This window comes from Erithacus rubecula (genome assembly GCF_903797595.1).
Source record: "Erithacus rubecula genome assembly, chromosome: 5".
Classification (NCBI taxonomy): Eukaryota; Metazoa; Chordata; class Aves; order Passeriformes; family Muscicapidae; genus Erithacus; species Erithacus rubecula.
The window spans coordinates 67811957-67835662 of NC_136687.1; the positions used below are offsets into that span (position 1 = coordinate 67811957).

The following is a 23706-nucleotide window of genomic DNA, read 5'->3' on the forward strand; positions in this document are numbered from 1 at the left end:
AGCAAGAAACTCCAGCCTGTTTTTTTTTTTTTTTTTCCAAGACAGCTCAGCTCCCATTCCTCCCAGCACCACTGCAATAACCATTTAAGCTGTATCCCACAGCCAGATGCTGCAGCCTGGCAGGGTGTGGTGTCCCAGCTGGGATTCCTCATCTGAGAGGAGCTGACATCCTCCCTGGGCCACACTCATCCCAAGGTGAGAGAGGCCACCAAAGACAAACCCTTCAAAGCACAGGATGCTGTGCTGCTGCAACTTGCCACTGTCACCAGCCAGGTCAGCAACGATGCTCTTACAATCTTGACTGTGAGCCAGGGGTGCCAGGGCTCTACAGCCACCTGCATGCAAGAGAATTAGGGACATGGATAAATGCTGCAGACATCAGTAGTTTATTGGTATGTTTAGTCAAAACACATTCAGAATGGAAACTTAAAAGTAAAAATACTTTCCACCTGCAACAATTCAACTAGAATCTACTAGCATATAATGCTTGACAAGTTACAGCAATAAAGATGGTAATCCACTGTCTCGAATACCTACTAAAGTCAAGATGGTCAGCCAAGTTTGTTGAAGTAGAACCGTAATGACAAAATACTCCCACCATTCACAAATCAGCGACTAACAGTAATGGTCAGTGAATCCCTTCCTTTGCTCTAAGAGGTACATTTACTATTCAGAGGGTCCAGAACACGAGTCCACAGTACAGCAGGTGAGCTATCACCATGTAAACTTCTCTGATGATGTTCCAAGGGTTTGTGTCACTTAAACAAGAAGCAAGCCAAACAGCAGAATGGCTCAGGAGCTCTTTATACTACTCCGTTTTTGTCGTCCATTATTCCCAATGCCATTTGCCATTCAAACGAATTAGGTGGCAGCAAAACACCACAGCACTACAGAAGGAAAAAAAACAAACCTCCAGGCTACACAAACCACACTGGTGGCAAACTGCTAACTGATGACAGCAGTTTGTCCGAGGGCTTCAAACCTAAGGAGTGGAGTTGTGTGGCGAGCAGTTCAAGTACTACAGATTTCCAGGTAACAGCTGAAATTGCAAGACCTTCAACAAAAAAACTGAAATATGAAAGTGCCAATTGGTAGAAATGTGTCCCAGAAAAAAAAGTGTATGAAAATAGTGCAAGACTTACCACAGAACACAGAAGACCTCAAGTCTGGGAGAGAACAGACAGATGCCTCTTCCCCTCGCCTAGCAAGCATCAGAAGAGATGTGCAAAATCTTCCACGTTACTCAAAAGCAGCAAACAGTTGCACAATGCAGGATGCCCTCCCTGCTCTGGCCTGCGATGGCCCTTGCACAGTCCGGTCTCCCCCGCCCAGAAGCGGCTGCAGCGGTGGCACTTGTGCACCTGCAGCCCCGTGCTCCCAGCACGGCCCCGCCGGCTGCAGCGGCACCGGGGAGCGCCGCGCGCTGCGGGACATCGTCCACCACACTCCTCTCCAGGAGAGCCACATGGCAGGAGCGGCCCAGAGCCGCAGCGGCTTCAGCTTCAGCCCAGAGGCATGTGCAAAATGAGTACAAGTTCTTTAAAAAGTGCAACTGGAAAATGCAGGAACTTAAGAGCTGCTGTTTAGTTCTCTGAAAATTGCAGTATCCCCGTTTGCTCACCTTCACAAAGGATGCTTAGGTCTACCCTTTACAAGCTGGCCAGAAGCGCCCACCATTCTGGACTGACTTCTGAAATTCAGGTCCAAGAGAGATCAGAACTCCACTTTCTTTAACTCTGACACTGATTAAAGAGACAACCTGGAGACTATTTGGATGCCTTCATCCTCCCTTCCCCCCCACTGCAAAAACAAACCAGGCGAACTTGTTAATTGAAGAGCAAGGTGGATGATCATTTTAGCAATGTTTACTCATTGAAAGATACTGCAATTTTTTTAATACAATTTTCCAATTATTTCCTTTAAATGCTTTGCAGCCGCTTGGCTTTGCAGCACAGTACTTCATACACTATACTGTACAAAATCACCAGCAAGACTGGAATGATGTATTCATAGAAGGCACCATCATGCTAATTACATTACCAGAGAACTCAAATACAGTCAAGACAAGTTTCACTGTACAACGCTTCTCGAAGGGGAAGGGGAAGGAGGAGTGTGTTGAGCAGCCATCCCTGCACTGAAGAAGGGCAGATAGAAAGATCTGATGTGAGCTATCAAACCTGTTGCGTTCTCAGGGCTACGACTTGCAAACTCTGGGTTCTGGTTACGGCTAACTGCATTCCTTCTGGAACAGAGGTGTAGTCTTATTAAGGTTTGTGTGTACAGAGGTTGGTCACAGCAAGCAGAGCAGATGCCCGCATCGTTCCCCAAGCTATTCTGTCTGAGTAAGAGGATGAAGGTTTTCCCTCCGATGCCTCCTGCAGCTGTCAGTATAAATGAGTTCAGAGGACCCATTAGTGCATTTAGATGAGTGCGTAAACACGAGTTTGTCTGGAGCCAAGTGTTCTAAGAAGGAAAAATAAAAAAGGCAAGCTTCTCCAATTGCACAAATTGCACTATTTGTGTTTCCAACAGTAGTAGGCAGAAACGGTAACACTTACACCAAATGTGCAGCAGAGGGTTTTTGACTGAAAGGACCTGAATTCTACTGGGCATGTCCTTTAGTTCAGCTTCTGTTGCAGATAGTTAACCGGTCTTTTGTTTTCTTTCTTTTTCTTTTTTCTTTATTTTTAGTCCTCAATTCTCCAAGTATACATTTATAAATTAAGAGTGTGACTCCTGTTGTGAAACTGGGGAAAAAATGTCCACCTCAATTTAAATCGGAAACCAAAGGATGTTTTCACATCAAAGAAACGATCAGAAGGGCGGTGTCACATTCCAAAGCTAAAAAAAAGGAACAAGAATGCAAACACGATGGGCCGCGCCGCAGCCGAGCGGGGCGGGGCGGGGCGGGGGCGCTTCAGCGCCGCTGTCCGGTGAAGCGGCCCTCCGCCTGCGCGCTGCCCCGCGCAGAGCCCAGTTTCTGTGCCATGCCGCCCCGCGGCGGGGGCCCTCTCCCGTCCCGCTCGCGCATCATGCCGCCGCCCACGATGCCGCGGGGCCCGCCCGGGCCTCTCTCGCCGCGGCGCAGCTCCCTGCGCTCCTCGCCGCCGCGCGTCTCCCGCTCGCGGGCGGCCCGCGTCTTCTTCTCCTCCACGTTCAGCCGCACCTCCCCGCGGAACATGATGGGCTTGGGGGAAAAGCAGTCGGGGCACACGTTAGTCACCGCGGCACGGCGCCTTCCGAACGAGCGCGCCAGGGCTCCGCGCCGGCGCCTTCGCCGACGCCCCAGGCAGCGGGACCTGCTGAGGGCTCCCTGCAGCCCTACACAACACCATTTGTACACTCGCTTCGGCAGGCAAGGAATCGAACTGTTGGTCCCAAGCAAAAGCAGCACTGTCTTTAACCTCTTCACTGCCAGCTTTAGTCTTTCCACTTCAGGGTTGAAGCTCCTGAAGAACTGCTGTACTAGGTCTCACTCTCACATGTCAGAAATGAAAACTGCTGCTTCCTCCCCTCCAGTTCCTCAAAGTAAAACTGCAAATAACTCTGCTGTCCCCCTCGACCCCAGGGTGCGGCACTCAGAGATCCACAGGATGCCCTTTGAAAGGCTACCTGTTCCACTTCCAGCTAAAGGATCTCTAAACTTAAGTTCTGAGCTCTGTGTGGAGAGGTAAAAAACTCCAATTCCACATGATGCAGTTTGAGGAACCCTGGCACAGCTTTTAAAGCTACACAGCACTCCCTATAGAAGGGCTGTGCCAAAACTGGTTTTTCTTTCAGCTGCTTTTTGAATGCCAGAGCCAATGGCAATGCAAACTAGGATGCCCCACAATACTTGTGGTTTAGGGCTTTTGGTCCATCCCTGGCAGGGGACACTCAGTACCCAATGACAATACTTACTTTTGCAACTAAAATTCGCTGGACTGGCTCAGAATCATCAAATACCACGAAACCAAAATTAGGCAGCTTTCCTCCCACTCCCTTAGTATTGATACGAAGTTCTACCACATTGCCAAAGCCTGGAGAAAGACAAGGGAAGAGACACCTTATCGAAACCCGCAGTGCCAGTTCTACCCTCTGCTCATTCCAGACATCTGTATTGCAGCACTGTGCAAAAGCTTACCCAGCTAGTCCAAATCAGTGTTACGTGACCTTTTAACACAGTTTCCCATCTTAGTACCTGCAGCTGGAATCACTACTTACTCATGAAGAATTCTTTCAGCTCACTCTCATCAATATCATGTGGCAAGTTCCCAACAAAGAGCTGGTGGCTGTCTGGGTAGCGAATTATGCGGCGATTATCCGACTCGTTCTGCTCCATGTCTCCCCTTCCTACTGTCAACACAGAGAGGAAGGCAGAAGCACTGAGATTAAAAGACGTGTATAAATCTGGATAAACACACCTAGGAGCAGCAACAAGAATATTCACTCCAGCCAGCCTGGAGTCCAAATCAGATCCCCCCATTTCCCGTTGAAGGCAGCAGGCAGAGGCAGTTCATGACCAGCCAAACATGACACGGACACACAGGAGGCTTCAGGAGACACCTCTCATTAACCCCTCTAAGCAGACACAAGCTCACCCACGTTACCTGGCCGAGGTCCTCGTGGTGGAAACCCTGGTCTTTCCCTGGGACGCTGCTCACGAATGCGAGGAGGTTGAGACTGAGCCTCAGGTTTAGTTTCCACTCTTGGCTAAAAGAAGAGAACATGTGTTATTTAACACTGGCTGGGTAAAAACAACCCAAACCCCCAAATTCACCAAAACAAAAACCCCCATAACACAAGACATGGGTAAGTGGCATGCACAAAACAAACTCTGCAAGATAGACATCAATGTCAATGTGTTTGGGAGTGGTTTTTTCACCTGTCTAAATTCCTCTGTACCAATCCAAGACTGCAGTATTCATTTATCACTGTCAGAAGTTGGAAAGCAAACATCTCTCAATTGGAGCATCTCCCCAAAACATGGCTAAGGCAAATTTTCCATGTTTGACCAGGCATTGAGACCCCAACGTTCTGCTATTCACAAATCCCTCAGCCTGACTTAAATCCTAGAGGCCATAAAACTTCCTCAAGCCAAACTCAAACTTCATGGATTAGGAGGCAGTCCAAGATGAACACAAAGAGATGGGCAAATCACATGCTCTGCCCAAGTCCATGAGGAATTATTTCCCTCAAGTGCCAAACAACTATATGGAAACTACCAAAAAGAAAGAGGAGAACAAAAGCCCTTGGAAGTGTAGTATTTCTTGATTTGAATTTCTACAGACTACATCTTAGCACACACTTCAACTCTGCTCATGTCAAGACCATGATGCTCAAAGTACACCCTTCGTATTCAGGTACTAGAACACCCATTCCAATTTTTTGCAAGCAGAAAATTAGCTCTATGAGAATTAATACAATAAAAACGTTTCTATGCAGACTGCTGGTCACTGAAGCGATTCCCACGATTTTTTTAATGGCATTTTCTGTACAACAGTTAAGCAGCTGTTAGTGTGCTGGGTTCTTGTCTAAGAAAAACAAAATTATCCTTAGAAGCACAAAAACACACAAGTAGGCTGCAAGTAAGATAATACACAAGGTGAACAGCTATAGGCCCAGACTGCTGGGGAGAAGCAGTTTATATTAAACATCTCCCTTATTTTTCTTTAAGGACTCAGGACAATGGCCAGTTCCAGACAAGAGTACTCCCTGGGGAAAAAAGACTGGATTTTACATGCAATGTGCAAGTACTATACACCAAATGAACATCTTAGCCCTCCTATGACTTGTGCTCTATGCAGTTTGGCATTAGCCTGTCCTCACAACACTTCTAGGGTCACTTTTTCAGTTCTGAGAAGGAGCTTGGAAAATCAGCCTTCCTGCTAAATCTTGTTCTGTTGTATTTCCTGAGTCACTGGAGCTCCTTGCCATCTTTCACTCACACATCTCAAACATATCATAAATTACAGCTCAAAAGCAAAACTTGGTACCTTCAGACCCCCATTTCTTAGATACTCCTAGCTATCAGGCTTATCCTTCCTCGGTCAGCCCTGCTAAGTCACTGATGTGCTGCTGTTAAATCCCAAGTAACAGTGACCTTGTACCTGCCTGCTTTGTGCTTTGCTCAACATCTCACTCAGCACACAAACAGCTGATATGCCTGGCTGGAGGAGTACCATCTAAGGAGTACCATCCTTTTTACAGGAAAAGGCTGACTCATTGCCTCAAGAGGAAAGCCCCTGTACAGAACTGTGCTCCCCAAAACACTGCCACAACTGGCAGCAGCACAAGATTCCAGAGACCAGGGCTGCATTTACAGCCCTAGCAGCAGCTCATTACAACTCACACCTCCCAGCATGTCCCAGCAGGCACAGACTGGATGGAAGGACACTGAGTAAGGAGTTCAAGAGACCTAAATTACCACAGGAGCCAAGTATGCCACAAACCTCAGCCTGGCAGAGTTTTGACAACCATTAAGGAAATGGCATTGTCCCTTCTCTTCAGGATCTCTTGTGGGGAGGGAAAGGGACTCATCCCAAAAGACAAGAATCAGGCCCTGCCTACCCCTGCTCCTCTGCAGCCCTATGACAAACAATGCAGTAATACAAATGGGAGATAAAAATAACTGCAAATGCTATAAGGAAAAGTCCCAGTTTATTGATGTAGGCAAGTTGATTTCTAATCATCTGTAACTAGAAAAAGAGCAAGAAATGCTGACCTGTTTCATTCCACAGCTGTAAGGAAACAGCCCTGAACCCTTTTATATCCAGAACAGTATGTTGCAGTCCTTTGAGGAGTTAACACTACAGGGACTGTATTCTTGATAGAAGCTAAGGGGGGGGGGGGAAGAGACTGGAGTGATGCAGAGAAAAGAATGAGCAGGGCAGTTATTTCTTTGTAACATCACTGACACCAGCTAGAACAGCATCTCAAAGGAACCACCACCCACCCACCATGCCATCTTCTCTCCTCATTTACGTGCACAGTGTCTGGCACCAGAGGATGCACGAGAGCAGGAAAAAGCTGCTGCTTGTTCAGGTGCCTTTTCTACCAGATTTCTACACACTATGTCTAAAATATGTTCAAGAAGAGGAGCTCAGAATTGACTAATTCTGGTTACAGAAGAGCTGAGAGTTGAAATTCCTGCCCTGTCAGTATTGTTCAGAAACATCCACATACCATTACTTAAAACAGAAAGTCAGAGCAACAGAAATCAAAAGGCACAAAGCACAACAAGCAACAGAGGCAACACAGAAGAGTTTTAGTTTGATTTTTCTCTTTCTCTTCCCTGTTTCTTTTTTAACACGCATTTGGCTGAAGGCAAGTCCTACACAGGGATCTCTCTGTTACCAAAAAATTGAGAAGAAACCAGTGCAAGAACAAGAGCTGCACCAACCCAGCTGTTCTACTGAAAACTGCAGCCTTTTGGAAGCAGGAGCAACTCAAGATACAGTACTTTGCACGCCCTGTCAATGCACGGGGGGAAAGGAAAAATGTTCTGGTTTGAGCCCTTTTACACAGGTGGAGGAAGCTGAATCGAGTCTCAGAATGTCTCACACCACCTTGGCATGAGCACAACATGAGCTGCCACTGGATCAAACTTGCTCTCCTCTTTTCCCTCCTCACCCAGTCAACCTAGGAATGGGAAGATAGCATTGTCCTGGCAAGGAAATGTGAATCCTTCCATTCCTCACACAGTCATAAGTTGGTACAGGGTTCTGTGACCACTAATTATCCATGGATAAGGAAATCCAGCATAGTCTTGTGGATGTTTGCCTTACATGGCAACCTTGCACCTCAGAACTGGTGCACTCTCTTTTTACTGCTGGGCTACTGCCACCAATGTCCTTTTCAAAGACACTTCAGAAAAGTCACATCTTCTGGGGAATTGGTGTTTCCCCTTTAAACCAAACCATATGCCATTAAGTTAGGTAAAAAAACCCAGGAGTGATTTCCTGTTTCCACAAGAACAGATTTTAACATTACCATCACCCAAAGTCACACCAGTTACATGTTCGTGCCTTTACTTGCGACAAGGAGGTGAGTGCATTAACATTTAAGACACAACTATTTTGTGCAATTTAAGTCAAACAAGTTGATCTGTTAATTTAAAAAACTGAAGCAGTTTGCAGAAGTAATGAGACAATCCAACGTGTTCACAGATGGGTTACCTGTGAGACTGGTGCTTTAACATGGGGTGGAATTCCAGAGGAAGAAACAGTACCACTAGGAGGCAGGTTTTTACTGGTCACTGAAGCCCAAGAGAAAGCCTGCAGGAAATGCAACAAACCTAGGCTACTAATCATGGCAAACCACTGACATTCCTACAGGGAAACTCATCTGCTAAAAATACACTTTTGGTTCATATCTGGCTATTAAATAATGGCTGTGCAAGCATTACAGTGGAGATACAGAAGGGTTTGCAGTTCCAGCTGCCTGTGGATTCCAACAGCATGGAACAAGTGTGCCCACTACTGCTACTCGAGTGAACCCAGAGCCCTCAGCATTCCCAGATCACTGCTTTCCACAAGATAACCAAACCTAGGACTGAAAATCCTGTAGTGTTAAGTGTCTTTTGCACCAAGAAAGGAAGCAGATGCCTGAAGTTATGATCAAAAATGAAGAGAAAAAAGGATTGGAAAAAAAATACGGGAGACGCACTGGAGCTAGAAAATGACCTCACTCCAGCTCTCCCTGGCTGCTCCCAGCACTTTGCAAGCTCTCTGGTGTAAGCACAACAGAGAATGTACAGTGTGCACTCTGGTTTTTAAGATTAGGCATCCTGCCTCTAAGGAGACAGTCAATGCCCCCAGATTGATTTTGAACCTATTGCTGCAGCAATTGTGCAAGCATCAGCGTGTTCCATTTCTTTTCAAGGAAAGAGCAGCAGCTCCCATTGTATGAGATTTTTGGTAGTGGTAGCTACAGGTGTTTCCTTAACCTGTTAACTGCACATTTTAAAATGTCAACACATGCATATATCTACACAAACACTTTACAAGAGCTTAAAGTCTACAATAGGTGATGAGCAGCACTTAAAAATACCATTTTCCCCCTTTTTAGTGAAACTTTGCATTTTTACAAGTTCCAAGGTCAAGCCTAGTTGCTCATACAGCATGGCACTACAGAGAGGCACCAGTTCAGCCACCCAAAAAGGCAAAGTTTAAAGGCCAGTCTGGTTTCCATCTGCACTTAGTAGCACAGATACGATTTGTAACTAACCTTTGGTGGTTCTTGCGGTAGTGAAACAGGTTCTACAGGAGGTGGAGATGGAGATTTCTCTTCTAGCTCCTCAAGGGTCTTTTCTTCTACTTCAGCTTTCAGCTCCTCAGCTTTTGTTTCAGATTCCAATTCTGGCTCAGGTTCATGAGAAGATTCTTCCAGCGCCTCCTCTATCCCATTGCTACAATAGTCAAATGCATTTCATGAGCTTATCAATTGCTTTGCACTTTATCACCTTTTGTAAACTGTGCTATGGCAACAGCTCTGCTATGAAAAAGATTGTTGTGTCTCCATTTGCTACAACGTGGTTTGTACCTATACAATACAGTGAGAAGTCAAGCTGCACTCCTGTGCTGGATACAAAACCAGATTTTACTTCTGCTGAAGCAAAGAGATGTCCTACAGTTCTCTGCAGACAATCACAAAGCCTTTTAACCCTGGAGAAGAGGTGCTCAACTCAACAACTGCTGCTTCTAAAAGAATACAAACAGTGAGGACCCTACACACATAATCAAAGCCAATTCTGAAAAGAAACTTACAGTTTCTTTACCAAAACAGTACCAAAGCAGCTGTGAGTCCCACTTACTACTTCTCTGCTCTGTGTGGTTGAAAGGTAGGGGATCTGAATATCTTCTCTCTTCAGCCACCCCAAAATCCTACCTTACCATCAGTCTATACAGCTCCTGCCACAGGTCACCACCTGCTCAAGTGACTCTGTGATGAACAATGCCTTTACAGCCTCTTTCCAAATGACACAGTAACCCCAAAGCAAGACCTGACTTCATGCTTTCAGGCATCCAAAACTTGCTTCATTATCTTGAGCAAGACACTACCAGAATTCCAGCAGATTCCACTTTTCCATCAGATTTCTTATGAGAAGCATTAAGTGACTTTTGTTTAGTACTACCTCTGATGCACTCAGCAGGTATTGTCCAGTAATGTTATACATGGTTTTTTACAGGAGAATGAGAAAGTTGGTTCTGGCCCACATTATGCCACTGCTATGTTTCAATTAAAGCACAGGGCTTGGTGTTGTTTGTTTCTTTGTGTTTGTGGGCGTTATTTGGTTGTTTTTTGTATTTTTCTTGCAAAATCATAAATATCTTGTTTTTTTAATCTTGTTGAGATTAGCATACACTCAGGACAGAGACCTATTTTTCCAATACATCTGTACAGCAGCCTCCCAAAACGTACGTGTTTCTCTCAGTTCCAAGAGCTATTCAAATTTGAATAACATATCAGGATGTGCCTGCACAGTGCAGGGGATTGGACTAGATGACCTTTAAAAGGTGTGTTCCAACCCAAACTATCTGTGCTCCACCAGCCTTTTGTTAATGCACCTGTGACTTGTCACACCATATCAGACATGTTCCAAGTCTCAATTACAAAGATTCCATTAAGTGTGCAGGTATACGTGGGTCACTCCTTTTTCCTCTCACTTTTGAGACCAGAAGTGAAAATAAGTGACAAGCATTACAAAATACCCCTTTTCCTCTCTTCAATAAAGAAGCAATTTCTCAAAATAATGTAATATTAACACACATCTCTATCAAACTAAGTGTATTTTCCTAAACTACCTGCTAAATCACATCCAAAACCTAAAGCCAAAGCTATTCTGTCTCTCATTTTTATTAAAAAAGCAAGTTAATATAATAAAAGGACTTCTTACGTTACAGGATGGTTCTCATAGTAACTACTGCTTGCATTCTCTTGCACAGGTTCAGGTGATGGTTGTCTTTCCTCCTGCTCTTCTTCCACCTCTTCCTCAGACTCTGACACAATTAAAAAAACTTGTCATCTCTCCATAAGCGTACACAAGCAGTTAAAATAAAAGCATATTACATTAGTAACAATCAAAATAAAGCTTAACCAACAAAACATGGTAAAATAAGCTACAAAAAGAGATGGAAGAGCCTGCCATTCAGTCAAGAGGCTTGGCTGTTCACGATTTTCACAAAAAGAGGAAGCCAGAGACATACTACCTCTAGGAGGTTCTGGGAGGAAGTTCTGAGGATCTTTTAAAGCAGTGGGTGCTTTTCTTATGGTGGCAGTGAAAGAGAAAGATTGCACTATTACCTCATAAATCTCAGTGCCTCAGACTAAGAAGATGGACCTCAACTACAAGGATGATTGCCTAAAATGCTCTGTTCCACAGACTCAAGATGAAAAATTCCAGAAACCATCCAGTAAGCACACGTACATTCGTTCTGGCTCCACTCTGATTTGCTCTGCCTTATTGAACAGAGGGGAAAAAGCCCAACTCAGGTCCAATTCAGCCCTCAAGTAGCAATGAATCATTGAGTATCATGATGATGATGATGTGAAAGTGAACTATGTTTCATATTTGAAAACCAGTAAGACTTTTTCTTCAAGTCATGCACAAATTTGACTGATCACAGAACACAAGTGTGCCTGCTGCAGCTAAAGCAGCAGAAGTCCTGTTGCTCATTGCTTCCATTCTCTGTCAAGCCTCATCCTCTGTGAGCCAGTTCAGCCCTTCAGGGAACACAGCACTACTACAGGACCTTCATTTTCCAGAACGTTGTGAACCAGCAGAGCTTCAGTAACAACAGCCCTGTGCCCCACGAGAAGGCAACAGGGGAGAGAGGAACAATGATGACAAACCCTAGACATGCAGCCCTTCTCACCTTCATCAAGTTCTCCCTCTGAATCCCCAAATACTTCATCTTCGTATCGGAAGATATCATTATGGACATAGAACTTGTTTGGAACAGATCCCTGTAACAGAGGAATATGCAGTGTTTAGCATACATAGAGTATCAGCAGGCAACAGAAGGGCAGACCACTGACCTAAGTTTTGGGGTACACACTGACATTTTGCAAGAGGACTGTGGCACTAAAGTTACCTTCTGAGTTATTTTCTTATTCTCTAAGCAAACAATTGAACAGTAGCTTCTGCCCAACTGAAAAAGGAAGTTTCAAGCAGAATAAAATCTGCTCATTTTTCTGAGTCACAGCAATCATAGATTTTAACTAAGCGCACAGCCCATCAGTTTCATTGAGGAATTTCATTTTTCCCTACTACAAAAACTCTACAATAAAAACCCTGACCTTCCACAGGGCGGCTGTATGCTTACAGAATTGTGCAGGGAAACACACAAAGAAGAAATTCAACATGAACCTAAAACACTAATCTCCAACACAACAGCTCGTGATGCAGCAGGGGGAAAGAAGACACAACACCTTTTATCTGTGCACAGCTTTGCTCTCACCAAGAGCTACATTCAAGCCTGTGCAACCCATACTCACATTTGCCATTAGACTTGAAACTACACAACTACAGCAGAGATTTGATCTACAGAGCTGAACCTTATTATTTAAAAAAATTATTTGTGCCACTGGCAGCTCCCAAATGCAGGCTTCAATTGTCTTTGTATTACTTTCCAACAGTTCAAGTCCAAGGAAACAAAACAGCTCAGGATGGATCCAATACACTAGATTCTCTGCACTCACACACTGTGACACATTTAATTATACCCTCCAGACCAAATTTTAAAGCCAGATCCTACTTTTTGTCCCAATATGACAAACTGTAGCTACAGGTAAGGCCAGTTTTTTCCCCATCTTTATTTGAAGTTTGACACCATCTTGCATATACTTACTTCTGGAGCAAGCACAAAAGTCTGCATGAACTTCCTCATGGGCTGCCCGTTGTTTGACAGCTCTCCCATGACTTGCACCACCACCCCATCGCTCAGAGTGGCATGAGCATCCACGTGCCTGATCTTGGTGTGGCACTCACTGAACTGCAGGGACATCACCTTCTTGTGTATCTCCTACAAGGAGACAGATACATTTTAGCTGCACTGACCTCTGTACTGAGCTTTTGCCTTTCACCTACCCCAGTCTCAAGGAAGCCCCAAAGAGCACTCCCCTGAGGCTCAAAGGATAAATACAGGAACCAAGAAGTGTCTTTCTCTGAGAACAGTCTTTCTGAGCTCACTTAACTTTTCAGCTGAATTTTTTCACTAGGATTCAACTATTTCTCAGAGTAGTCAAACAGCATATGACTTGCTATCCAAGTCTTCCAGCTGTTTTAAAATCCATGACCTATTTTAAGGCTTTAACTTTTTTTAAGGGCCTGTGAAAGGGACAGGCTTTAGCTTGTGTTACAAAAATAAAGAAAACCTCTACATTTACCCAACAACAAAAACTACCAGCCCCAAAACATTAAAAAAAAACCAACCCAAAACCAACCCTTTATACATTGTGGAAGTACCAAACATCACGGGAGCAGGGAACATCTGCACTGCCAACATTTTTGTGCTGCAAATAAGATGCTGCCTGTGGAGGGAGAAGACACCAGGCCTGCCCTGGACAAAAAGCCACACCACTCAAAGATGTGGCTGCCACATGCAGAGATGTCCTAGGTGACAGACAATTCTGACAATGCAGTACAACAAAGGAATCCTCAGTTCACTTCATTCATTTCTTCAGATGGTTATGCTCCACTTGAACAAAAATCCACTCACACCAAAATTTCATGAAATTCACAAAGATCAGTCCTTTCCTGAGAAACTACTTCTAACTGAAACAAGACACATTTATAGCCCAAATCTATCAGGTCCTCTTGATTTTGTTTCCCATCCTAAAGATATTTTCTGCAGCCCAGATGCAAAGCTGAAGAATCAAACACAACTGCCCACGAAAGCAGAAATAAGCAAACAATAACTCTCAAGCTAACAAAACCCTATCTGTCATTGAACAGGAAGCAGTATCACAATCCATTACTCACCAGGGAAGAAAATCAAAGAAAAACCCTTGATTTATTCTGAACATTAATGAGGATTACAAGACAAATTTTAATACTCACAGCCTGACCATACACTGCTTCTTGCGGTTTCCCACTGGCATCCAGTCCTCCATGAACATAAGAAGAATTCCTGCCATAAAACCTGCAAGCAAAGAGATGTACAAATCACAGAAGTGAAAAAATAGAACCAAATCCAAAAAATGTTTTAGCCAAAAGTTGTAGAGCTTTATGCTTCATGAATTTTCCCAGATTCAAGAGGCTCCGAGCATACAGGAGAAAACAAACTGAATATTCAGCAGGGCAGTTTGCCTGAGAAGGATTAGCAACCTCCTGTATCAACCTCAGCCTTTGGCTTGCATCCTTTAAGGAAGGTGGCCATTTAGGCTGGAAGGCTCCTCACCCTCAGGATCCCCTGCCTCTGACAGAGGCATCAGCCCAGTGAGGTGCAACCCTCCTGCTGCTCCTCTGAACCCTGTTCTTTTCACAGCCTAGGCCAGCACCGAACTCATGGTTTTGGTATTTTAATACAAACACTTGCTTACAATACTTTTCTTCCAATATTTTCTACCTTTCAGAGATCCTTTGGCACTTTCATTCTACTTCCACCTAGAAATTACATTTCCAGCCTAGAATAGTCTGATTTGATTTGGATGTTACTGTTGGCTTATGAAGCATGTGGCAAATGCTTTATATTTTCAGGACATTTATATTAATAGAAAAAAACATCCTATCACTCTGTGTTTTTCTTTAGTAGCATGCTTTGCTTTGAGGGTGATGCCATGAGGTCAAGATGCTAATATGCACCTTTACTATCCACCCTTGTAGAGTAAATATGAAATACAATTGTCATGAATTGCTTCTGTGATCTCGGAGTCACCCAGAGTGTCAAGAACACAGAATATTTCTCTCTACTCGAACAAGCCAGAGCAAATGTCACCTGTGCAGGAAGTCAGGAGCTTTGTTTAGCAGTGTGTAGTACTGTCTCACGAACTCCCGCCCTACGAGCAGGGGACTTGGCTTCTCCATCACCATTTCTTTGGTACTCAGTGTCACACGCTGCAATTGAAAATAGTCCCGTTAGTTTGAAGCCATCCCTATGGATCACAACTTCCCCATAAAAGGATAAACATTGTGGTATTAGAATTGAAACAATTGTGCATACACGGCCTTAATTCACTAGAAAATAATCAGTTCAGGACATCCACTCCCACCTCTCTTGAGTAAATCAGAACATTTCAGTCATTTATCGCTTTGATGAAGAGGGAACAGTGGATACAAAGTCCCTTATAGAACAGGAGCTCTGAAAACAATAAAAACACACCCTGAAACCAACCAACAAAAACTGCTACAAATCTCTTGCACCATTTATTTATCCCTCTGGCTGATGAATATTTAAAGAACACAGTTCAACAGTCCTGCAAAGCAAACAGGAATACACTTTCTTAGGGCAGCTGGTACCTCTGCTTCAAAAGGTTACTGTAAGATGAAGAGGGGAGCACCAATATGAAGTAACCATGTGGGCTGGATTTACATTCCATGAAGACAGGGAAGGGACACCTTAGTGCCCCAGAGATGACCCAGGTCTCAGGCACTACTTGTCCAACCTAACTGCATTTCACCTTCGTCAGAATCATCTCAGTTGGAAAGGACTTCCAGGGCATCACCTGCTTCAACCTGCTACACTCCTAGCTATCTATACTGTCCTGCAGATCATCCATGTCAGAAAATAATCCTCAGTACCCTGAAACGCTTTTTGATGGTTTGCCAGTACCCAGCATGCTGCTTCTGCCAGCTCACTTCAGACTACCACTGTCTGCGATTATGAAATACCCTCCAGGTCTCACACAGATGTGTCATCTACTTTCTCTCTCCAAAAATTAATGTGGATGCAAGGCAACAGGCAAAGAAAAAGTTAAAAATCCATGTTTCCAACTAGGGAAATAATCCTAGAGCAAGATTTTTGGGTTTTCATCAAAATAACCTAGGCCCATCAATCTAAACCAGTGGCCAAACAAAAGACTGTTTGCAATTACAGCCAGACAGCACATAAAGCATATGAAGTAAAACTGGGAGATTAACCTCAGCTTAAGAAGGGCCTCTAATAAAGGCAGAACACATACAGGAACAATGGCAAAAAAATCTCAGATCCTGCATCGCACTGAAACTCTGAAGGAAAAACCCACATGCTTGGCTCAAATAGTTTACACTTCAGGGACAACCAAAATTATCACAAGCCAGCAATCCAAGCCACAACACAATACCAAGAGATGCTCCCAAATGCAGTTAGTCAGGAATCACACCTGAAACAACAGTCTCAAAAATGTGCTGGTAAGGCAGAAGGCAAAGCGTGAAATACAAGCCTTGAGCCTGGAGATAAGAAATCAGAAAACTTATGACAGGGTTATCCAAATCCCTATTGAAATACAGGGTTTTTAAATGAACCTTTTGATACAACTCAACAAAACTCTGGAACACAGTATTAGTTTGGCTTCACAGGAAGCCCCAGAGGAAGTAATTATGCTTATGAGACACAAAACCAAATGTCAAAATACTAAGGGACATCAAAGATTTGAGCCCTGTGCATGGTCAAAGCAGAAGCAAAGGAAAGAAAACAAAATATGAGCAATTTGAGGATCTTCCCAACACAGCTCACACTACAGCAATGGCATGCACTAGGAAATTCCATTTAGAAAGCAGCCTTAAAAGAAGGACATCTCTGTTTTTACACATGAGACTATTCTTTTTTTTTTTTTTTTTTTTTTTGTTCCCCTGCCTCACAAGCAGGCAACGAACACAAAACTGGCGACAGGATCTTCACCATGAGCACCTGGGAGAATACACAAAGATGGAACTTCATCAGGATTTTTTTAAAGAACCTGTTAAAAAGCAGATGATAGCCACCACATGTCCTTATGAATATAGCAATAAGCCAAGTATACTTGTTAACAATCTGCTAGCATACCTCAGTGAATACTGAAAATGTCTCTGGGTACAAAACATAATAATCTGTGACATAATAATCTCTTCCTACACGACAGGAGATCTGTACCACACTACATCTCCTCTTGATTGGAGGCTGTCCTATTTCCTCACTGTGCACCTCTCCCATATTTCAAGTGACAGCACCACTGATTTACATGACCCCATCACATAACTGCAGAGGATGTCTCAGTATGACTCTTCCCCTGTCTCAGTATTACTTCCTTCCATTATTTCTTCAAAGATCTCAGTAGGGATAGCAGAGCCTTAAGGAACTTAATGTTCAGTCTTCCAGGTCATTAAAAGGCAGTGAAATAAAATCAGAGGTACTCCTCACTAGCAACGTGGATGCCATGAAACCAGGTTTTCAAAAGATTACAATCTCCACGTGTCCCAATTAGAATAGCACCTCCGTAAAGTCAAGGACCCAAACCTTAGCAGCCCAAGGGGTTTGGAGGTAAAGACACCAGTGAAATTTAAGCCAAAAGTCAGGACACGGAGACCAACAATTTAACAGGCCAAATTTACAAAGAACTCCTGCTATCTCCCTGGCTTACCAGGCACCAAGGGAAGCCCCATCGATATCAATACTCTGTAACAGCTGTTTCCAGTTTCCATCAGTACACACCCAGGAATAACAGACTAAGAAAGACTCTGAGTGCCCTTCTGAGCTGAATGCAATGAGCCACATTCTTAGATCAGCCTGGGCAGCCACTGAGAAAAGAGAACTTATGGCTCGAGGCACTCATGTACACACTAGCCAGAAACAAAATATTGCTGTTAGTCTGAGGTGGCAATCACCAGAAATCATACACACTCATCTGCTGGCTTCTTCACGGTGCAACTGTACTGGTAAAAAATCTCTCCACCACGCACAATGGCTGAAAACCTCAAGCCACACGGGCAGGGTAACAGGAACACCCATCCAGCTGCAGCTCATCCACAGGCACTCCTACCGACATCCAGCTGACATAACAACTCACCACCAAGATTTAATTTCCACCTTATCCACTACCTCCACTTCCTCTGTTACCAGGAAGGCACACTGGACTTCCAGCGCTTTCCTCATCCAAGGAGAATCGGGAGCCACACAAAATATTCTGCAGTATACTCCTAAAATGAAAGGCACAACTCAACACGGAATCTCTTTCTACCCATGACAGGACTCAAGAGGTGAGGAACCCAATTCCAAAACTAAAGAACCCACGCAAGTGCCAGTGAAATACTCCTTCCATCTTCAACTGGTGTGACTCAAGCTTGTAACAATAACTTCAGCCTACAGGCAGGATTTCTTCCAAGACAACAAAAACAATGAGAGAACTGGCGCAGAAAGGAATTATTTGTTATTTGCAGGCAAAAACTAGCAAACAAACAAAAGCAGAAAAGCTAATTTCCTGCAAAGAACAGCTGCACAGTACTGAAATTCACCTAACACCTTCTGATGGCCATGACAAACAAAGAAAGGAACCAGCCTTTGCCATGAGTTGAAGCTGCTGAAGGCTTACGGGATGAGGTACAGCCCACACCGAGACAATTGTGCTCAACAACGTGAGAATCAACTGCAGTCATTTCCCATCACCACACTCAAGCGTGATCATGTAAAATCATTCAACCTGCAATTGTCTTTATATACAAAGCTCTATTAAGCTGCGCTTGTCTCTTTTTTAACTGAATGAAAAAAAAAAACCAAACCCCAAATCATCATCCATCAGTTTGCACAAGAGGGCAGCAGCAATTTGTTTCTGAACAAGTAGTGAAGACTGCTACATGTTGAGTAGTGAAATGTTCCCTGGCATTTTGCTCAATAGGCAGCTCCGACATTAGCAAAGCTTTTTCCCCCTATAATATATGTAAGCATTCTCATTACTATTATGATCATTATTATTATTATTACTTTCCTTGGCCTGCAGAAAGCAGAAATATGACTCCTCATCTGTGGCAAAGCACCGTTACCCGAGGCCATGAGCTACAGAATGGTGGCCTACATCCTCAAATTTAGGTATCCAGAGAACAAACGTTGGCACAAAGTCTTGAGTTGTGCCCAAAGAGGTATTCCAATGCCATTTTATCCTGTTTCAAGACAGACTAACAATAGTGAAGCTGCCTGGATGTTTCATCAATTCTACTTGGGGAAAAAACCCAACAAACAAACAACAAAAAAAGCTGAATTGAATTCTGACAGTAGCTGAAGAAATCACCTGGACATAACCTCCATCAAGAGAAATTTTTAAGTTATGCAAGGGAGCTGTGGGCCCCATCAGTTGTTTTAATAAGAAACTGTAAGCAAATAAACTTTTGTTTTATTGAAAAGCAAATTTCATCCTCTGAACAAGCTATCCATAGAAAATTTTGTCCATAACTATAGACACACAGACATCAAGCTACCATTTCATATAAATCTGCAACAGCATGGCTTTTTTGTACATCCCCAAGTTTGCAACTCTTGTCCAAGTTATACCACTTAAAACGAAAAATTTGAGAAAAATGTTCTTGCAAATTGGGAAGGTGTCCCCCACACAGCAGATACACTAAGCAAAGCCACAAGGGACACCATGCACACCTCTGGAGCTGAAGGAAAACAGAAGGGGAGAGCAGCTTTTACAGCCTTGGACACATTTCTACTGAACCCAGATTATCTCATTCAAACTGTGTCTCTTACTGCAGACAAGCTAAAAATAATGCTTTCCAGGGGACACCTGCTCCTGCAGTCCGTAAGCACAGCTGAGATGCCATCACCGCCACACATCGTGTGAGCAGCCACACCTTGAATACAGCTAAAAATCCAAACGGAGAGCCCAGCAGCCATCCAACACACAGCCTTGCAGAGGCTGGGGATACCCCTGGTAAGTCAAAGTAGCACAAACTGCTAGGAAAAAAATCCCAAGAGGGCAATCTGAAGTTCCAGAAAAGACTCCACTAGTGACAGCTCCATCTCCCTGTCATGCTCTGCCAGGTCGGCACTCTGCAGCAAGGGCCACTAACCGTGTGTACTCTACCAGAACCCCTTTATGATCTCCTTTACCCGTGTGCTACATCCTCAGCTAGCTGAGCCCAAAGGCACAGCACACAGTGCTTGCAAATCAAACTCTCCTGAGGGGTTCCTTTCGTTTTGGTGTGTGATTGGGGTTTTCTGGGAGTTTAATAGCACCCTGTATCTTGGGCACACAGCTGCCACAGGGGAAGATCATCCTCTGGGCAATTAAGCTTGCATTGGTGCAGGCCCAAAGGGCCAACAGCCACCCAAAGAGCAGCAGTGACCTGCCCCGGGGGAGCCACTCCATCTCTGTGTCATTTCTCCCAGTGTCTCATCAGATACATCTGTTACTCTCACATATTCACCTTTCCATGTTGTTTGAGTTGCAGCACAGTTATTTATTTGTTAAATGCTCTCAAAAGCAGTGATATCCAGCACTGCAACTACCACAGCACAAGACTCTAATCCAACCCTGTGCCTTAAGGTACAGTGGTTCCTCACTCTATTTTCAGTGCTCTGAAATAATCTTAAATGTGAAAATAGATGCTTCATTTAAATCCTCAGTTCCATAAAGGAAAACATTCATATGGACATCAGTGGCCACCTGGATGATGGACTTTTGGTTCTGTTCAGTTTAAGCCAGTTTTCACATAAAAGATGTGAAAAATCATCAGACAGAGATCATTATTTCCCACAGCAAGCCCACTGCAAGCACACTATTGTAAGAACGCTTCCAATTGCAAACCAAGATTACGTTTCTGACATCCAACCAAGCAAGGTCCACAAGAAGAAGGAATCCTTAAGACTGACAAGCTTTCCTAGGGGACGTGTGGCCCTGTACCCACACCCACAATCACAATGGACACAGAATGCCTTCTGAATAATAAATCAATGCCAAAAATAAAACAACACCAGTTTATCAGCAACCACTTCTCGGCTCAGAATCCAAGCTGACAAATCCTATACTGTCTTGCAGTGCTGCAATAATAGAGCCACATTACATTCAGAAACTTGGGTATGGATTGATATAACTGCCCCTATTTCTCAACCGTTCAAAAGTACCTTGGGCATCTTTACACTTCTTTTTGAATGAAAGTAGATCATTTGCACACTGAACTAACACACTGAGGGCTTGGGAGTTGCCAAACCAGCACGGAAGGCCACAATAGCTATATGATTGACTAAAACTTTCTGGTTGAAATTAAACAATAATCTCATATTGTCTCATTCTCTTCCGTGACAGTCTTTTTATGCAGCGGTACCGGGCACCAAGCTCAAGACCCAGGCTCACCCAGCTACCCAAAGGATTTAAAAGATTTATTGTGGAGATGTTCGTGGGCACCCACACTGGAACTGCAGTGACCTCCGAGGGAAGGCAGAAGCCCGAGAACCCAGTGAGCTCAACTCAGGTGAAAAACAGAACAGCTCAGACAAGATCTACTCAAGGCATCCAGCTTTGCAGAATAAGGGGTGCTCACAACAAGTTCTGCGATATCACTCTGTGCGCAAACAGAGCAGCCCGGGTTACGGCTGAGGAAAGGGGAAGCGCAGAAAGGCGAGGTCGGCAGAGCCGGGCAGCCCTTACAGCCAGGTTACCACAGCCGTAAGCACCTGCAGGAGAGCAGCGGGCCCGCCGAGCCGAGGATGGGGCGCTAAGGGAGCTCAGCAGCGCTCAGCCCGTGCCAAAGCCCACGTACCTCTGGAGGCCCCTGCGCAGGGATCGATCCACCAAGCGAGACGGGAAGCGGCGACCGCAGGGCCCAACCCCACAGGCAGCACCGAGTACCGAGGGGCTGGGGGGCGCTTTTCCCCGGCCTCCCCGCGCCGCCCGGGGCGAGGCGGAAGAGCCGCCAAGGTGACGAAGAACAAAAGCCGCTCCCCCCCCCCCCGCTCCGAGCCGAGCCGAGCCGTGAGCCAGCGGCCGGGGCGGGCGGCGAAGGGCAAAGCCGGGAGCCGGGGCGCTGCCCCGCTCGGCGCCTCAGCGCCGTTCCCGCCGCTGCCCTCAGCGCCGCGCGCGCCGTTCCCGCCGCTGCCCTCAGCGACCGTTGAGCAGCCGCCCCCCCCACACGCAAACAGAGCCCGCGACGGGGCCTACCCTGCCCCCCCCCCGCCCCTCACGCCGCTCACCTAGGGGACAAAAGTCTCGGAGCGCGGGGCTGGGGCGCGTTTTCGCCCTCGCCGCCAGGAGCTGCGCGGAGCCGGGCGCGGCGAGCGTGTGCCTCGGGCGGCGGGAGCCGCGGCGCGGGCAGCACAGGGCGAGCGGGGCGCGGCGGCGGCGGCGGCGGCGGCGGTGTCACAGCCGGGCGGGCGGGGGAGGACGGGCGGCCGCCGCTCCCGTGCGTGCGTGCGTGCGTGCGCGCGCCTGCGCAGAGCGGGAGCACGGGCGGGGCAGCCAGGGGAAGGGCGAGGCGTCCGGCGGCGCTCTCCGTCAATCAGCAGCGGGCTGGCGCGATGACGTCAGGGGCGGCGCGTATTTAGTAGGCGGGGCCGGGCGGGAGCGGGGTCCGGGTTGAGCGGGGCACGTTCCTTGCTCATGGATTGGGGTTTTTTCCCCCCCAGTCTTCCCTAGCTGTGCTCGGGTGTCCGGCCCCTGCCGTGGTGTCAAGGCCCCATCGCAGAGAGCGGCCGGGCGAGTTTGGTTCCTGCCCGCCGGAGCCGTTTGGCTTGGACGGAGGTCTCTTTCCTGCAGAGCCATGGTGCGGTCAGTGTTGGGATACAACAGGGGTCTGCACAGAGCTGTGCGCCCATCCTTGGCTCACTTCGAAGTTTGCAGCTTCTCACTGAAATAGAAACTTTTTTGAGTTATGCTGAAGTAAAAATCTCTCCATGATTGCAGGTCAAATACCCGATAACTCCTTCACAGGGTGGCAGAATTTGTCTCTTGGAGTGTTTTGTGTCTCCCAGAGGACAGCTGGGGGTGTGTCAGACACCTCTTTTGGAAGTAGCTCGCTCTTCTTCTCGGGGTTGTGTATGTGAGGATGGAAATATGTAATAAAGTTTGGTTTGTAGAAGAGTCTGATGTTGGTTATCTCCTGTTTTGTTGCTAAGGACCAGTATCTCTTTATGCCAACTTGAACACATCAGCTGAGTTCTGGTGTCTGTCTGCACTGGCCCAGAATGGGCCTTGAATTGTCACTGTTGGGAAGGGGGAGCCTTTCCTAACTTTTGAATAACTAAACGCCTTTGTTTTAGGAGAAGAGGGTTTTCTTTTCTCAGGCTTGTTTTGCTGCTAGTGGACAATAAGGTGAAAGAGGATCTGTGCATTAACAAACTGGGGCTGCTGTGAGTGAGCTCCAGCTCAGTTTTGTAGCACTCGCAGGCTGAGGGGACAAGCAGAGTCAGGGCTGCATAGCCCGGCTATGCATGACTGTGTTCGGCAGGGCTGGGGCTGCCCTCCTGTGGATCGGGAAGCTGCTGACATGGCTCTGGTTGCTATAACCACCTCGTTGTTCGGCGACCAGACCTGACTGAAAGGTTCGTTGTTGCCCAGCAAGGGAAAACCACTCAATTTTATTTTCCAGCTGATAGGGAAAATAACATCCTCAAAGTTCTTGATACAAATTGTGATGTGAGAGGGATTGTGTCCCTGGAATGAAATGAACTAGTTTTTGGAACTGATCATCTTGGCACTTTCTGTACCCGTGTGCTGTGGTTGCAATTAAAATTGCTTTGATAGAGTATGCAGAATAAGCCAAACACTGCCCAACCGTATCAGTAACCATCAGGTTGGGAGTTGCTGTCTGGGCAGTCCCTGTAAGGCTTGGAGTTCTTC

At 45.7% G+C, this 23706-nt stretch overlaps 1 protein-coding gene and 1 long non-coding RNA gene across 5 annotated transcripts; one reads left to right on the forward strand and one right to left on the reverse strand.

Annotated features, from left to right (window-relative positions):
* Window positions 1-367: 367 nt before the first annotated feature.
* Window positions 368-22293, reverse strand: G3BP2 (G3BP stress granule assembly factor 2). Of its 4 annotated transcripts, none has more exons than XM_079306376.1 (12): window positions 22062-22292; window positions 14919-15037; window positions 14042-14123; window positions 12831-13004; window positions 11856-11946; window positions 10877-10979; window positions 9208-9388; window positions 8157-8255; window positions 4590-4692; window positions 4204-4335; window positions 3901-4019; window positions 368-3187 (listed from the first exon to the last, which is right to left on the reverse strand). In XM_079306376.1, exons 2-12 carry the CDS (start codon window positions 15011-15013, stop codon window positions 2918-2920), a joined length of 1449 nt encoding a protein of 482 aa, XP_079162502.1. In that variant the 5' UTR covers window positions 15014-15037; window positions 22062-22292; the 3' UTR covers window positions 368-2917. The 4 variants fall into 4 exon arrangements, with proteins under 4 accessions (XP_079162502.1, XP_079162503.1, XP_079162504.1 ...); XM_079306377.1 differs by having other exon boundaries at window positions 4204-4332; window positions 22062-22291; XM_079306378.1 differs by lacking the exon at window positions 8157-8255 and having other exon boundaries at window positions 22062-22293.
* A 259-nt stretch (window positions 22294-22552) lies between these two features.
* LOC306802179 lies at window positions 22553-22945 on the forward strand. The gene is made up of 2 exons (XR_013774299.1): window positions 22553-22635; window positions 22771-22945. It is a non-coding gene; the product is annotated as an uncharacterized lncRNA (long non-coding RNA).
* Window positions 22946-23706: the final 761 nt, after the last annotated feature.

Excerpts from the sequence above, each read along its gene's own strand:
- G3BP2 (XM_079306376.1), bottom strand. The coding sequence starts at position 15,013 with ATGGTGATGGAGAAGCCAAGTCCCCTGCTCGTAGGGCGGGAGTTCGTG. Across the intron at positions 4,693-8,156 it reads TTAAAGCACCAGTCTCACAG|CCAAGAGTGGAAACTAAACC; the intron begins GTAACCCATCTG and ends CTCTTCTTTTAG. Across the intron at positions 4,020-4,203 it reads GCTGAAAGAATTCTTCATGA|GCTTTGGCAATGTGGTAGAA; the intron begins GTAAGTAGTGAT and ends GTCTTTCTCCAG.